The following is a 14,828-nucleotide window of genomic DNA, read 5'->3' on the forward strand; positions in this document are numbered from 1 at the left end:
ATATTGCTCTTCATAATGTCATTGAAATTCCCAAAAGCGATCCATCCAGCTCTTGTCCTCCTTTTAACTTCATCCAGTTGTTCATGATCCATTCTGACGTGTTGCCCAATGTAGATATAATGATCTACTTTCTCGATTTCAGAATTATCCATTATGATTCTTTCCTCCTTAGCAAATTTGTTGAACATTATTTTTGTCTGTACTTAAGTCAGATCACCTACCATTAAAATGAAAATCCACCATGCGATGCAGGTTGATTCCCCTTTGTAAAATGAATGTATAATTTGAGGCTGCTGTAAAAGCGTTGCTGTCTGTTTTCCAGGAGAGCGTTTAATCAACATTTATCATCTGATAAGTTGTCAGATCTGATGGCTTTCCAAGGTTTTGATTGGCTGAGAAGACCAGAAGTCCGACTGTTATTATGGTAACTGTCGGAAAAGACAGACTTGGGGCGTTGCAAGAAACTTGCGAGTTTATTTTCGTTCCCGAAATCAAGCATATGTCGTGCAATAAATAATTTGCAATTGATTGCTAATCTGCCCAATGAAACAAGGAGTGTAATCTGATTTGCTAAAGTTAAAAGTGATCAATCAACTGTAAAATTTCAACATAATATTTGCAATTGATTGCAAATATTTTCTTGCAACACCCCTTTGTCAGATAGAATATCCAACAAGTCCTTTTATGAAATGCTTCTCAGAAGATTTTTTGACTTTTAGGTGAAATCATACCTTAACCCAAGCAGTTCATCTGAAAGTTATATCTAGGCCTATTTTTTGTAAGAAGTACATGTACTCCATTTAAAGTGATTTGATGTTGCCGCCCTCTATATGTGTGTCGTAGCTTAGCTACTAATAAAGTGGACAAGATGGCGATGTAAACATCGTTAAGTTACCTCCCATCTTTTCATAATAATTCATTTTTTAAAATGTATATGTGTTAAAAATGAAGTCAATAATGTATGAACGCAGTGAATGAAGTTCTAGCCAATTTTTACATGATTTAGGGCTAGAACTTGTACAGGGAAAGTAGAAATCTCGAGGGTGAAAGTAAAAAAAAAGCCAATCCTACATGCACGTGGTGTAGGCACAATCCCTGGCTCCGTGGAGAGTAAGCACACGTTAGTGAATGATTTTTACTCTCTAGGAGCCTACTGGCTAAGTGCACCCCTCACAATGCCAACTTTTCAGCATTGCTCTTCAACAAAACATTTTCTTAAAATCAAAAGAATAGATAAGAGATGAAAGGATGATGACTTTAAAGAGTGTGTTTATATATTACCAGCCTTCCGATGCTCGATGTAGATGTACAAATAGTTGATATATATCCTCCAAATACGAAAGGAGTTTGATAATTTCATATTACATGTACATATTCAAATTGCATGTATAGGGTGATGGCATGATCTAGGTTAACAAGAGAAGTGCAAAATATAGTCATAAAAGATGAGATGACTCATGTTGCAATGACGACTGATCCTGCGAAGTGTTCTCTCAAATAATTTGTTCCCAACTCCTACGTGGATAACACAAGCGATGGATATTTATAGAATGAAAAAAAAAATTTGAAATTCAAAAGCTGGTTCTCTTGATAAAAAAATGTAGGCCTAACTAGAAAATCCAATATGTGATAATCCACAATGGTTGAAAAGATTCTTGGCGAGGTTATGAAAACAAGGTGGATTAGTCGATTTATGTCCTTGATAGATGAACATTTTCTACTGAGTGCAGTGAAGTATGGTTATTGCTACTCTGGTTTCCCTTATGCTCAATTCTAACTGGCTAGTGGTTGCTTGGTGAGGGAAACGGTTACATGACACTTGCTCCAGCACCAATTGCTCCGCTGCAAATTTCACACATTGATGGATTTAACCCTGGATTTAACACGATACCCTATCCTAAACCTAACATAAAACCCCATTGCAACCACTAACCCTACATCTTAGAGGATACAAAGCCCGGAGTAATTGTCACCGAAGCATGAATGTCAGTCACCGATTAAAACAGCTGGTAACAGTAGTAGAAACAAAACTTAAAAACATTCCTTGGCTGTATGAAGTGACATAAATGAATTCCTGGTTGCTACTTAAAGGTCAAGTCCACCTCAGAATAATGTTGATTTGAATCAATAGAGAAAAATCAGACAAGCACAATGCTGAAAATTTCATCAAAATCGGATGTAAAAGAAGAAAGTTATGACATTTCAAAGTTTCGCTTATTTAACAAAATAGTTATATGAACGAGCCAGTTACATCCAAATGAGAGAATCGATGATGTCACTCACTCACTATTTCTTTTGTTTTTTATTGTTTGAATTATACAATATTTCAATTTTTACAAATTTTACAATTAGGACCTCCTTGCCTGAAGCACAAAATGTTAAAATAATGGAATTCCACGTGTTCAGGGAGGAATGAAACTTCATTTCACATGACAATGACGAGAAAATAAAAATATTTCATATTTCATATAATAAAATACAAAAGAAATAGTGAGTGAGTGATGTCATCAGTTCCTCGTTTGCATACCGACCAAGATGTGCATATAACTGTTTTGTGAAATGAAGCGAAACTTTAAAATGCCTTAACTTTCTTATTTTACATCCGATTTTGATGAAATTTTCAGTGTTATGCTTGTTGAATTTTTCTCTTTTTATTCAAATCAAGTTTTTGTTGGGGTGGACTTGTCCTTTAACAATGAAGTCAAGGCCAGTGGTTGTACAAAAGAATCAAGTTGAATAGAAAAGAAAGCATTGCATTGTGGATCACCTGTCTTGGCATGATCATCGATACAAATAAAATGGTGATCAAGCCCTGATCAAAGGTGTTTAATGATTGAAAGTTAGTTGCTTTATGACCATGGGGCATTCTGGGGTCTGTTGTAGTAAAGGATGCAATCTAAGGCAGCTCCAAAAGTAAAACACAATTTGATTTTTCAACTAATCTGAGGTGCGTATTTTAGACTTGCAATTGTTATTGTGAGTTGTGTTTAAATGCAACTGCTTGTGCAAGCAACCCCTGGAGTGTATATACGCCATATCACTGTATCCATTTGAATCATACTCATTTTCATTTGACATCATTTAAGTTTTTGTGATCAAGAGATGGGATTGAGCCAGGTCAACACTTGATTGTTTGTTGTTAAACGTTTATTTCTATAAATTTGAGACGAGTGGCCTTGTTGCTCTGACATTGATAAATATTTATGTAAGGTATGTAATGTGAAATACAATTATATTTTATACAATGTCACTTACATGTACAATTAAGTGCAATATCATCCTGCTGGATTAATTTAAAAAATATCATTTATATTTTGGGATTTTTGTAATATAATGAATAGTACATGTTATTATGGAAATACTGATATTCCATGAAATGCTGATGATGCATAAGCCATTTTTTATAAAGATTTATATTCCCCCAAATATGAAGTGCAATAATTGGTGTTAATGTACATTATATATTAGCCATATTTCTATGGTGATGTATTTAAAGAATTATCTTGTATATGTACGTAAGTTTATGTGTGTAATGTATATGTACACAATTTGGACTACACCAGTTACAGTTGAAATTAGTGTGATATGCAATCATTTTGGTGTGTTATTCTTTCTTTTTTACCTCTGAAGTCAGATTATTTTGTGCAATCCTTGCAGGTGATCGCTTTTGTTCTCCGTAGGCCGCCCGTATTGAAAATTATTTTCTTACGAATCTTGCATGCAGTTGCCTACAGGAGTGCATGCAAGTCTGATTTGCCTGCAAAAAAGATTTGAACATGCTTAAAACTTTGTCGCTGGTAATTGCCTGCAACTCATCTGCAACGCTTGCACATAACGATGTGACGGGGCCTTTAAGAATAATTTCTGAAGTTTTGTGAAAATATGCTGAAATACTGAAAGAAGGAATGAGCACAACACTAAAAATTTCTTCAAATAAGTTTTGAAATCCGAAGTTATGATATTTTGAATTTTCGTTAAATTCACAACATGGGTGATATGTTCTAGAGAATTAATGATGTCACACTACAGTATGTCTTTAGTAATGAATTTTATGAAATAAGAAATATATCCATTCAAAAAAAGTTAAACAACAATAATTCTGCATGTTGAATGCAGTGTGAATCCATGTTTTTACAAAAGAAGTTAAAAACTATCTGTCTCAATTGCGAGCAGAAAATGAAATTATCATCGATGATCTATGTTGAATTTTCTTGGATTTGATATCCCAGAATTTCATAAGAATTGTAATTTTTTTTTTTAGATTCTAGACATTATCATTGTCTCTCCCCCCTCTATCTCTTTTCTCTATGTACCTGCTTGTCCCTCTGGTGTTGATGAAATAATTTGTTGAACACATATCTCATGATGTCATGATAAACCTTCCAATTCATTACAACGAGATCAAATGTTCTCAAGCCACTATTTTATATACATGTAGGAATAAATTATTCCTCAAAATGTTATTATGTTATTCTTGAAATTGTTGTTCAGTGGAAAATTATATGAAAACATTTGTTTTCTTGTACCGATTATCCAACTCTATGCATGACCAATCAGTGATCGTTGTAACTTGCTATAATTATGAAAAAGATATATAATAAAGTAGAACTCTGACATAAATGAGCAAAACATCCAATGTACATGTATTTCCATTTTGTTCTTTTAATGTGTCCTTTATACAAAAAAATACACCAGTTGCATACATGCATTTCAGAAGTGTAGTAACTTTACAAATGGAGATTTGGATAATTCAAATTACTTTAATAACTTGAAATACTTATATTCGTAGACCCTTAACTTAATTCATACTATCCAACTTAATAACACTCTATTGCATAGTACTTTTATTAGAAATACAATATATATTAATACATACAAAATCTAATAATCCTGTTACTTCCTTAAGACCCCAACGATAATTTGAATCAGTTGTATTTTTTCTAAGCAAAGGTTAGACTCAAAATCATTAAACAAATTCTCCAAAGGAATCGATTACATTTTCATGTGATATGAAATATATCACTGATTAAAGACAACTGGTTTGAATTCAAAGGCACAGAAATTATTGATAAATAATTATTTCACATATTCACTCAATACAATTATAGTCTATTGTCTGAATCTTGATATCTTTTCAACTTATCATTAATTGAAGCTGTGGCCATAATCATTTAGGAAAATATATGAATTCTAGTTCATGATTTAAAAGATCTATAAGATTTAATAGGAAATTTTGTACTTGAGGATACCATTAGTCAGCAGATTGTCAAAAATCTGGAAAATGTATATTTATTCTTATGAGTATGTAAATATATGATGTTAAAGAACATAGAATATACATGTACATGTACCTATATAAAATAAGGCACCTTAGACTACTACATGAAATACCAGAATGAAAGTATAAATTGTTGAGGAAGACCAAATGCATATAAATTTCTGTCCCTTTCTTTACGCATACTACAGTAAAATGACTTACTTGCTGTTTTTTTTGTCCTAAAATAAAAATTGAAATATCTTTGCGAACAACAAAAATAATTCATGAATGCAACCAAATTGGATATATTCAGCAACTTTACAGAGAATGTTGAAAATGTTGAAATTCTTTAAAAGCACCATCCTCACGCACCATTTCTGACTTAAAATGTTTGTAATATGCAAGACAATATCGATATCCAGATTTGTACAAAAACTTTTGAATAAAATATCTTAAATTATCCGTTCTTTACGGATGAAATATAACTGAGGGTAATTAATTGAAGAATGAAAGGATACCAATCTCTCCCTGACTGAATGGGAGTTTTTGTGTAAATTGGGGAAAAAACCCATAAAGCAGGTTTTAAAAAAATGTAAACAAAGATTAATGGCATAAGCAAATACATATATTTGAGAGAAAATTGGAGCAGTTGCTTGTACATGCAAGTCAAAAACTAATTCTCACTAACAAAATAAATTCTTACAATTTTTTACATCTCATAATTTTTTTTTTGTGGGAACATAATCTATATACACATAACTTTCAAGTTAATATTTACCTGTACAAATATATTTAAATAATAATGCATTGTATTTACATCTTCCTTAAAAAAACTTCATGAAATGATTAGTGAAATGTACATTATGTAAGTAGTTGATGTTTACATTATTTTTTTTTTTACATTTTATAACTCTTAATTTCATATTTTCTCTTACATGATTAAACAAAAGTACCACCATCTACAATGAAACCTAACAAAATAAATTGTTCTTTGTCATGTTTGTGTGCAATCAAATACTCTCACTGAGCAGAAATTCAAAGATACAAAAATATGCATAAGTTCCAATTACAAAATTGCATGTCTGGGATCACCATTGAAACAGATCAATTATACCACAGTTTAATATTCTATCTGAAGTTCTATCAACACAACTGCCCCTCCATTTCCTCTACAATACAGACAGACAAACCAACAAACATACAAACAAAGCCCCATTTATAACAGATAATGTATCATTGATCAAGACAAGAATGTGTTGATAAGATTATGATATATTATTTTGTATGCTAGAAGGAGAAAAGATAATGTTGAAAACTCAAGATCTTATAAATTTCATGAGGCCATCACAGGCTGCTGTGGAGTCGGGAAAATACAAACTTGAATTTTTTTAGCCAGAGATCAAACAAAAAGAAGCATTTTCAAATATTAAGAGGAAGGCGCTTGTTATGTATTAATTACTATACAATTGTTGTACATACATGTACACTCATGAAAAGGGTAATGCCCCGCTCTAATTTACATCAATGTTGAACCCTTATATAATAATAATTAACTATAAATACAAATCTGAATTTAATACACAACACAGGAGTTGCTTAAAAATAGGAATAAAACATATTACATTTTAAAAAAGATGCAAAGTCACAAAAATTGCTTTACACGAACAGATGAGGTGAGCGAACACATTTCTGTGGAACACCCTTATTTAATGAGGTTTGATGTATAAGTGGACAGGAACTGACCACTCTAAGTTGGCAGGGAATGACTAGACGACAGGGGACACACATTAGAGATGACAGTCTTCTCTCGGCCAACACTCACTTTCTAACTAAAGTTCATTTTTTGAAGCAATATTCATTGGAGCTTCCTTTTCTTCACAATCTCCCATATGTTTCAAAATAAATGTTTTATACAAAAAAAATGTTTTGAAACTTATTTAATAGATTAGCCATCCTATAAATTCTAAAAGTAAAAATCTGAAAATTCTCACTTTTAAATAGATGGGTGGGTAAAAAGTTATTTCTATCAAGCATCTCTTTTGTTTCAGTCTCCAATGTCCAATAATTTACAAGGTCTGAGGTTATGACCTTTGACCTCTGTTTCCTCTTTCTGGCGCGGAATGACGTCGTGACATCTCAATCATATCCTAGTGTCATCATCTCACTGCCAAACCTGACAAAATAAAAAAACAAAGAGAAATTAGAAATCCTGGACCAACTTTGGCTCTGAAATGAAATAAGATGATTTCTAAGCTTCTGTCAATATCAATTTACAGTAAATTGTCTTTATAATCAGTTCCTTCTTTATTAAATGTAACACAAGTCCCAAAGTCCGATAGGTTGCATCTATATAAATCATGATAATACAGTAATGGTTTTAAATACAGTATTATGATAATCTGGAATCTGATTGGCTGAAAGATAATTCAAATGAGAATTTAGCATTTGTTATTGACGTGAAGTTGAATAAATGAAGGTCTCTAAACACTAAATAATGCTAATTAATACTATTCAACTGATAAAACAAATGAACAATATGGGTAAGGAGCATATAAGGTGAATTCAAAGAGTTTTCATTCATTTTAGTCAGCTGTTAAATCTCTATCAAACTTGTTTTCTTTACTTGCAACTAATATGGATAAAACTTCTTTTATTTCTACGAAGCATTTCACAAAACCATCACATCCAAATGCAATGACATGAGACTGCAATGCATACATTGTATACACCAATGAATAATCAAGGAATATAACAAGGTGGATCGAGATATTGAATGGAGTTTGTAAGATTCTATTTTAAGAAACACATTGGATGATTTCAGGTTCAGTGTTGAACTTTGGTGTTGGAATTGTGTTGATTTTACTTTGGCATAGCACCACTAGGTGTAGATTCACCTTAGGTGCTGGAACTAAGAAAGGCAATATGAATTGTGCTTCCAACACCAAACAACGACACCAATACCAACACTGACACCAAAACTGATACCAACATCAAACCTAAAATCAGCCAATGTGACTAAATGAAATATATAACCACTACATTTAAACACAGACTACAATGGAATTATGTAAAATGCAAGTAAACAGAACAAATACCAAGGACCACAATTTCTCTCCCCCTTCCCCAAAATACATGTACAATTTTTTTAATCCCCTAAAGATCGATATCAATTATGTTATTTCCAATTCCAAACATCCTTAACTAAACTATTTAATTAGTTATGCATTTTTCTAAAGACTGCAGTCTGTAAGATGCTATGAAAATATCTATATGATATTCATAGACATCTTCACATTGTCAAGTTGGGTGTTATATTAAGATATAAAATGTGTAATAAGGGCTATTGATGACTCAATAGTATCAAAGGACAATATTCTTGCTTTCATGTTTTCAAAATCTCAGAAGACTTTAAAGGAATCCATAGCTAAGTATCTATAGAAAGGTTTTAAGGAAATATTGAACATTTTAACAGAAATATGGTGCAATATAGATGCTGTGGATCCTTATCGTATTGAACATCTAGAGCCCATTATGGTCCTTGGTCTACACAACATGCATGAACAAGATGGGAGACGTTTAAATGTACACGATCTCTACTCCACCTTGACTGAACTGTCAACAGCTCCAGAAAACAAGCGCCCTCTTGAGACAGCTAGACAAGCAACGCTACCCTGATGTCTGATGAGCGTCTGTGTACAGATCATGTTCTCCATGTTCCATACCTGGGATTGATAATAAGAATTGGACATGTGATTAAAGTGATTGGTTAACATTGGTTTGACTTTAAAAAAATCTGAGCTAGAAGGTCACACTTGTCACCTGTGTCTGTGATATGTTACAAAAATGAAGCCCAGAAAAAATTGCGTTCGAAAATAATTATTTAGTGCTTCTAAAATTGAAATATAAAGTGACCGAAAACACCATCTTAATTTCATCCCATACACTTATGTGTACTATTTAGGCGTCTATAAGACGCCTATTTACAAAATCGGTGTTTGCCTTGTAGTTGTAGCTTTTCATTCTCAATAATGGTTGTTTTCAGGGTTTATTAGTTCTAATACATGCACTTGTACACATGTTTCATCTTGGTTTGAGAATTTTTTAAATCGGCTGCTCACAAAGTTAAACAATACCTTTAATTCAAATGAAACATGCATAATTACTTTAAAAATACTCCATTTTCAACAAATACTTGAACACACTCCATCTTCATGATGGCTATGCAATCAAATAAAACTTCATTATATTACCACCTTATATAAATAGCTTTCCTATTTATAAGCAAAAAATACATGGCATGGGGGTTATACATGCAGCTTTGATGTGTTTTTTGTCCATTTAAACATAATTTGAATTTTAAACAAAGTGGAATGAATGAATGAATAAATAATGATTACATCAATCAATGAATGAATGAATGGATGGATGAATAAAGAAATGAATAAATGAATAACAAATAAATACATAAAAGAATGGATGGATGAATAAATGAATAAATAAATGAATAACAAATACATAAATAAAAGAATAAATAACAAATAAATGAAAAAAAAAAATGATTGAATGAATAGTTAATAAGTAAAAAAATATAGATTGAAAAAAAAGAGAAATAAAGAAATAGATGAATGAATGAATGAATAAATAAATAATTCAATCAATAATGTAGGTTTGTAATCTTACCCTTAATGATCTATCATATGAAGCACTGAAAACCTTAGTCATTCCTGGAGCACTGATGACAGCTAGAGCGTAGACTGTACCAACATGACCAGTTAATGTCTCAATCTGACTATATTCATTCTTATCCCATACCTAATACATAAACACAAACATAGAAAATATATCAAAATTTACAGAATCGTTTATACTCTTATAATTTAGTTAGTTTTATATTCATAAATATTTCTTTTTTTTTTATTTTATCTTTTTAAAATTTTGTTTCATCTTCCATACATTTATTAACATATCATTTTTTATTAATCAATATATATCACTCTTATCATTATTTTTTCTCTTTGGGGGAGCACTTTCAAATCTCCAAATTTTGTCTATTAAAGGAGAATGAAACTCTTGGAGCAAGTTAACTTTTGTGAAAGCAGAAAAATCAAAGAATAAGATCAACAAAAGTTTGAGTAAAATAGGACTAGCAATAGAAGAGTTATGAGCATTTGAATGTTGAGATCACTAATGCTATGGAGATCCTCACATTGGCAATGCGACTAAGATCTATGATGTCACAGATGAACAACTCTCCCCTTTTGGACACTGAAAATATACCCCAAAACATCTCTTTTTGCTCATTCTAATCATATGACAAACAATTCATCAATGATATAATGTTGTGAAACCTCCGTACTTGTCCTCTCATAAAGAGAACACCTCACCTTGTGATAGACTCTATAAAAGTGAGAACATAAGTGAAATAAGTACTAGAGTAACGAGGGAGTTGTACGTGTGTGACATCACAGATCTTGGTCGCATTGCCAATGAGAGGATCTACATGGCATTAGTGATCTCAATATTCAAATGCTCATAACTTTCTTATTATTCATTCCATCTTTCTCAAACTTTCAACAATATGTTTCTTTGATTTTTCTCTTTGATATGGATTCAGCTGGTTTCAAGGGTTTCATTCTCCTTTAATCAGTTTGTTTTAATTGATTAAATAACTCATTCCATTTTTCATTATATATTTTTTTCTTTTATTTATTTGTTATCATTATTATGATTATTTTCATAATCATTATAATTATTTTTAACATTTTTTTCTTTTTGGGAGGCAGCACATTCAAATTGGCAAATATCAGTTCCAGTGGATCTCAAGCTCTGCACTATTAACTAACTGATGAGAAAAAGAACATATTTAGGACATCCCAAAGAAAAGCTTCTCCGCTGACCAAATCAGACCCCAGCCTCAAATACATGTCATTCTTTAGGGTTAATATCATATAATTAAATAAGACAATAAACCATTTTTTATCAATTCAAACCCTGACCCATTCACTCATATAATAACAAATGACATCATCCACTCAGACAATATAGAGACATACTATCCCCAAAGGCTTAAACCAACATCGTACAATTAAATCAAAAGGTCATTATGTGGTCAGCTTATATTTAAAATATGCAACAGATATTGTCAAATCCAATAAAATCATGCATATCACTAATATATTCAAGGACCAAATTTTCAGATTTGAGCAAATAATGAAAGAAAAAAGACTGGTCAAAGTAAAATAGAAGTGCCAGTTACCAAAATTTTAATCAAGAATTTCAAGGACTTTTGATTTCGATAAATTCTGAAGATTTTATAGATGTATAAAATTATTTTGGTTTGGGAAAAACTGACATGAGATCTGCTTGACCAGAGGCCAGCTAGAGTTAACATCAAATGCAATTTGATTTTCAAACAATCAAAGACGTATATTGGGACTTGTGCTTGATTTCATGTGTTGTATTCAATCGCATCTCTTGTTAGATGAGTGTATTGACATTTGGTATCTTTGTCTGTCCATTCTACTTTTAAAATGTGCATGTAATTGGAAAGGAGAACAGCTTTTCAGTGAATGAAAAAGCAACTTTAATGATAAAGAAATAAGTGATCATAAAAAAAATGAATTGCAGAACATATTTTGAGATAATAATTCCAAGTTGAGGTATTTCTCTTATAGTGCTAAATCTATTTTGACTCACATGTATGCAGTTCTCATATGTTCCAGCAATGATGTGGTGATTGGTGATAGCGATAGAATAAACACTGCCCCCACTTGTCTGCAGACTGTGAACAATCTCCAATGTGTTCAGATCCCATACCTGCAACAAATAATGAATTCAAGAAAAAATTATTATTAATGAAATTCACTAATAAGAGTAATAAGAACCATTAACAGTCTCATCTCGATTGCAAAGATTTTAACTACTTTAATTAAAACAGAAACACTGGAACAGAGATTAATAAATTCAAATCCACAAATAGGGGGTCAGATCATCAGATGTCACAACCCTTAAGGGATTGTCCAGATTCAATCCTCATTAGGTCAAAACATAGATTACATAATAAACCAACTTGGTAAAATACTTCTCACGAGTAATGATGAATCGAACACATCCATTATTGCATTTACATCATTTTCCACAGAAACTAGAATATTCTGCCTTTGATCTGACAGTATTAGCCATCCTCATAAATCTCAAAATTCTAAAAGTCTGTTGAAAAAGTTTTGTGACTATAATTGTTCTGACAAAGTCTTCAATTGTCCATAACAGGAAAATGTCCTGACCTTAATTGTTTGATATGAACCGCTGTAGAGATAGTTTCCGTTGGCGACCAGCGCCCTAACCCAATGATTGAGTCCGGTAAGCTCCCTCTTGAGTTGATGTGTATGTAGGTCCCAGACCTTAATAACCTTCAATGAACCACTGAAGAGCATGTTGTTTGCTGCCACCAACGTACAAACAGGGTTCTCATGGGCCGGGATTGTCTTCTCAAGTTCAAGGGCATCGATGTTCCACACCTAAAATATTCAAAGATGTTGAGATTACTTAAACAGAAACAATTCTATACAAAATTACTTTTTATATTTACATGTACATGTACCATAGACTAGCTTTGTATATAGTTCACATACAAGTGAGCAATGTAAATGTTCATCATAAAGATAGGAGTGAATATCAAAGAATATATAATATATACTGCAGGATTTTTAAAGATTTATCGCTAGATATATTGAATCTAGGTTAATAACTATTTAAAGGAAGCTTTGATGTCTGTTCATTCATCATTTCTTATTTTCGTGTTCTTTGCTCCTCAGTAATTGCATATATTTTTTCTTCAAAATAAGAATTACTGAACATACTGCCTCTTGTTCAGCTCAGAGTATATCCTGAAATCATTCTAAATCCAAAGGATAAGACAAAAACCATTTTCAGAGCTGCCAAGTTGTATTTTGCATTTTCAGTATTCTTATCCCCCAAAATCAGTATTTTGACAAAAAAAATCAGTATTTTTACCGTGTGAGATAAATATTTTGTATTTTTCCCCCAAAAAGTGCATTTCATAATAAAATGCTTGGCGCACTCGCCCATGACGGCGCTCAAGCTGCATGCAAGCTAAAATGTGCACTGCTCTTGCAGATGAAAAAAAAAAAATAAACATTGAAACTTGTGTATATCTCACCCTGGTTTTTACAAAATGATTGAAAAAAAAACAAGTTACCTGAAATTACATTGATCTAATAACTATATATGTGTACGTTTTATGAAATAGAGACATATAGAGATGATTTTTCTCAATAAATTTCGATTTTGTAAAAAAAAAAAAAAAAAAATTATTATTATTATTTTTTTTTAAAATACAAAAAACGTATTTTTTAAAGAAAAAACGTACTGCCATATTTTGGTTGCAAAAACGTACTAAATACGGAAAAATCATACTACTTGGCAGCTCTGCATTTTCTTTCATTAGTTACAAATCAATGACATCAAGCAGAACTTACCATAATTGTACAATCTGCAGATCCACTGTACAGACGGTTACTGTTAATAAAAGAAAATATTGAAGTTAACATAATCAATGTGAGATAAAAGGACTTAAACACAGTATAAAAATTTTGCTGCTATCTTATTTCCTGGGAATAATATAATGATTAACATATAAACAAAATCAGGAATATTTCTGATTTAATATTCCAATAAGAGTAATCATAATATCTTCTTATGGAAAAAAATGTCAACACTAGCTAAGGGAGCGTTTAATGAAAGGAATTTTCGGTCGTTTTATCCGACAAGTCCTCTTTTATCAGACAGTTACTAGAGTAACAATACTTCTCAGCAAACAGGAATCAAGGAAAAATCTCAGATCTGACAACTTGTCTGACAAAAAATGTTGAAACACTCCACAAGTTGTGGTAATTTCATGTGTTCTTCCATAGCCTTAACCTATTTTAATGAGACCTACCCATGTGTGCAGAGCGCCAAGACAATGCCATTGTGACCTTCTAACGTCTTCTGACAGGTGTAGTTGGTACAGGTATCCCAAGCCTTGATGGTCTTATCTGAAGAACCACTAAAGAGAAGGTCACCAAACACACATAGACACCACACAGGACCTTGGTGTCCAACAAACGTTCCCTTGCACTTGTAGACCTGTTGAGGATCATAAGCTGTAGGAAGATAAAGAATAGGAGACGTTATATAGCTCATTCGGGAGAGTGGTTGTCTCATGATCTTAAGCCCTGGGATTCATTACTACAAGGTGCACTAGTGCTCTATCTTACTTAAAGACATTTATCTTCATTACCATGTCACTGCAAGAGGATCTTAAACTGCAAGTCCTCTGATTACTTGTTTTTAAGCATTCTTAGCAATGGGGTAAAAACACACACTATCAAAGAAAAGGAAGATGTAGTCATTGAGAATGAACCTAAACCAAGCTAACTTGAGAAAGTATACTCCCATTTCATAAAAGCTACTATCACAATAACTATTTCAACCAATGGTAAATACATTTACTATAACAAAGATGAATAGCCAATCAAAATCAAGGATTCCATTAGATGGCGCAATTACT

General features: G+C 32.0%; 1 protein-coding gene across 2 annotated transcripts in view; it reads right to left on the reverse strand.

The window, feature by feature from the left end:
* Positions 1–4,642: 4,642 nt before the first annotated feature.
* LOC129268947 (E3 ubiquitin-protein ligase TRAF7-like) overlaps positions 4,643–14,828 on the reverse strand; it is a 50,271-nt gene continuing 40,085 nt past the window's right edge. For both annotated transcript variants that reach the window (XM_064105122.1, XM_064105121.1), the window contains 7 exons: positions 14,217–14,421; positions 13,756–13,795; positions 12,541–12,774; positions 11,954–12,073; positions 9,938–10,069; positions 8,860–8,979; positions 4,643–7,430 (listed from right to left, as the gene is read on the reverse strand). In XM_064105122.1, the coding sequence (XP_063961192.1) occupies positions 7,419–7,430; positions 8,860–8,979; positions 9,938–10,069; positions 11,954–12,073; positions 12,541–12,774; positions 13,756–13,795; positions 14,217–14,421 (863 nt within the window). In that variant the 3' untranslated portion in view covers positions 4,643–7,418. The remainder of the gene's footprint in view (positions 7,431–8,859; positions 8,980–9,937; positions 10,070–11,953; positions 12,074–12,540; positions 12,775–13,755; positions 13,796–14,216; positions 14,422–14,828) is intronic.

This window comes from Lytechinus pictus, chromosome 10 (genome assembly GCF_037042905.1).
Source record: "Lytechinus pictus isolate F3 Inbred chromosome 10, Lp3.0, whole genome shotgun sequence".
NCBI classification, from domain to species: domain Eukaryota; kingdom Metazoa; phylum Echinodermata; class Echinoidea; order Temnopleuroida; family Toxopneustidae; genus Lytechinus; species Lytechinus pictus.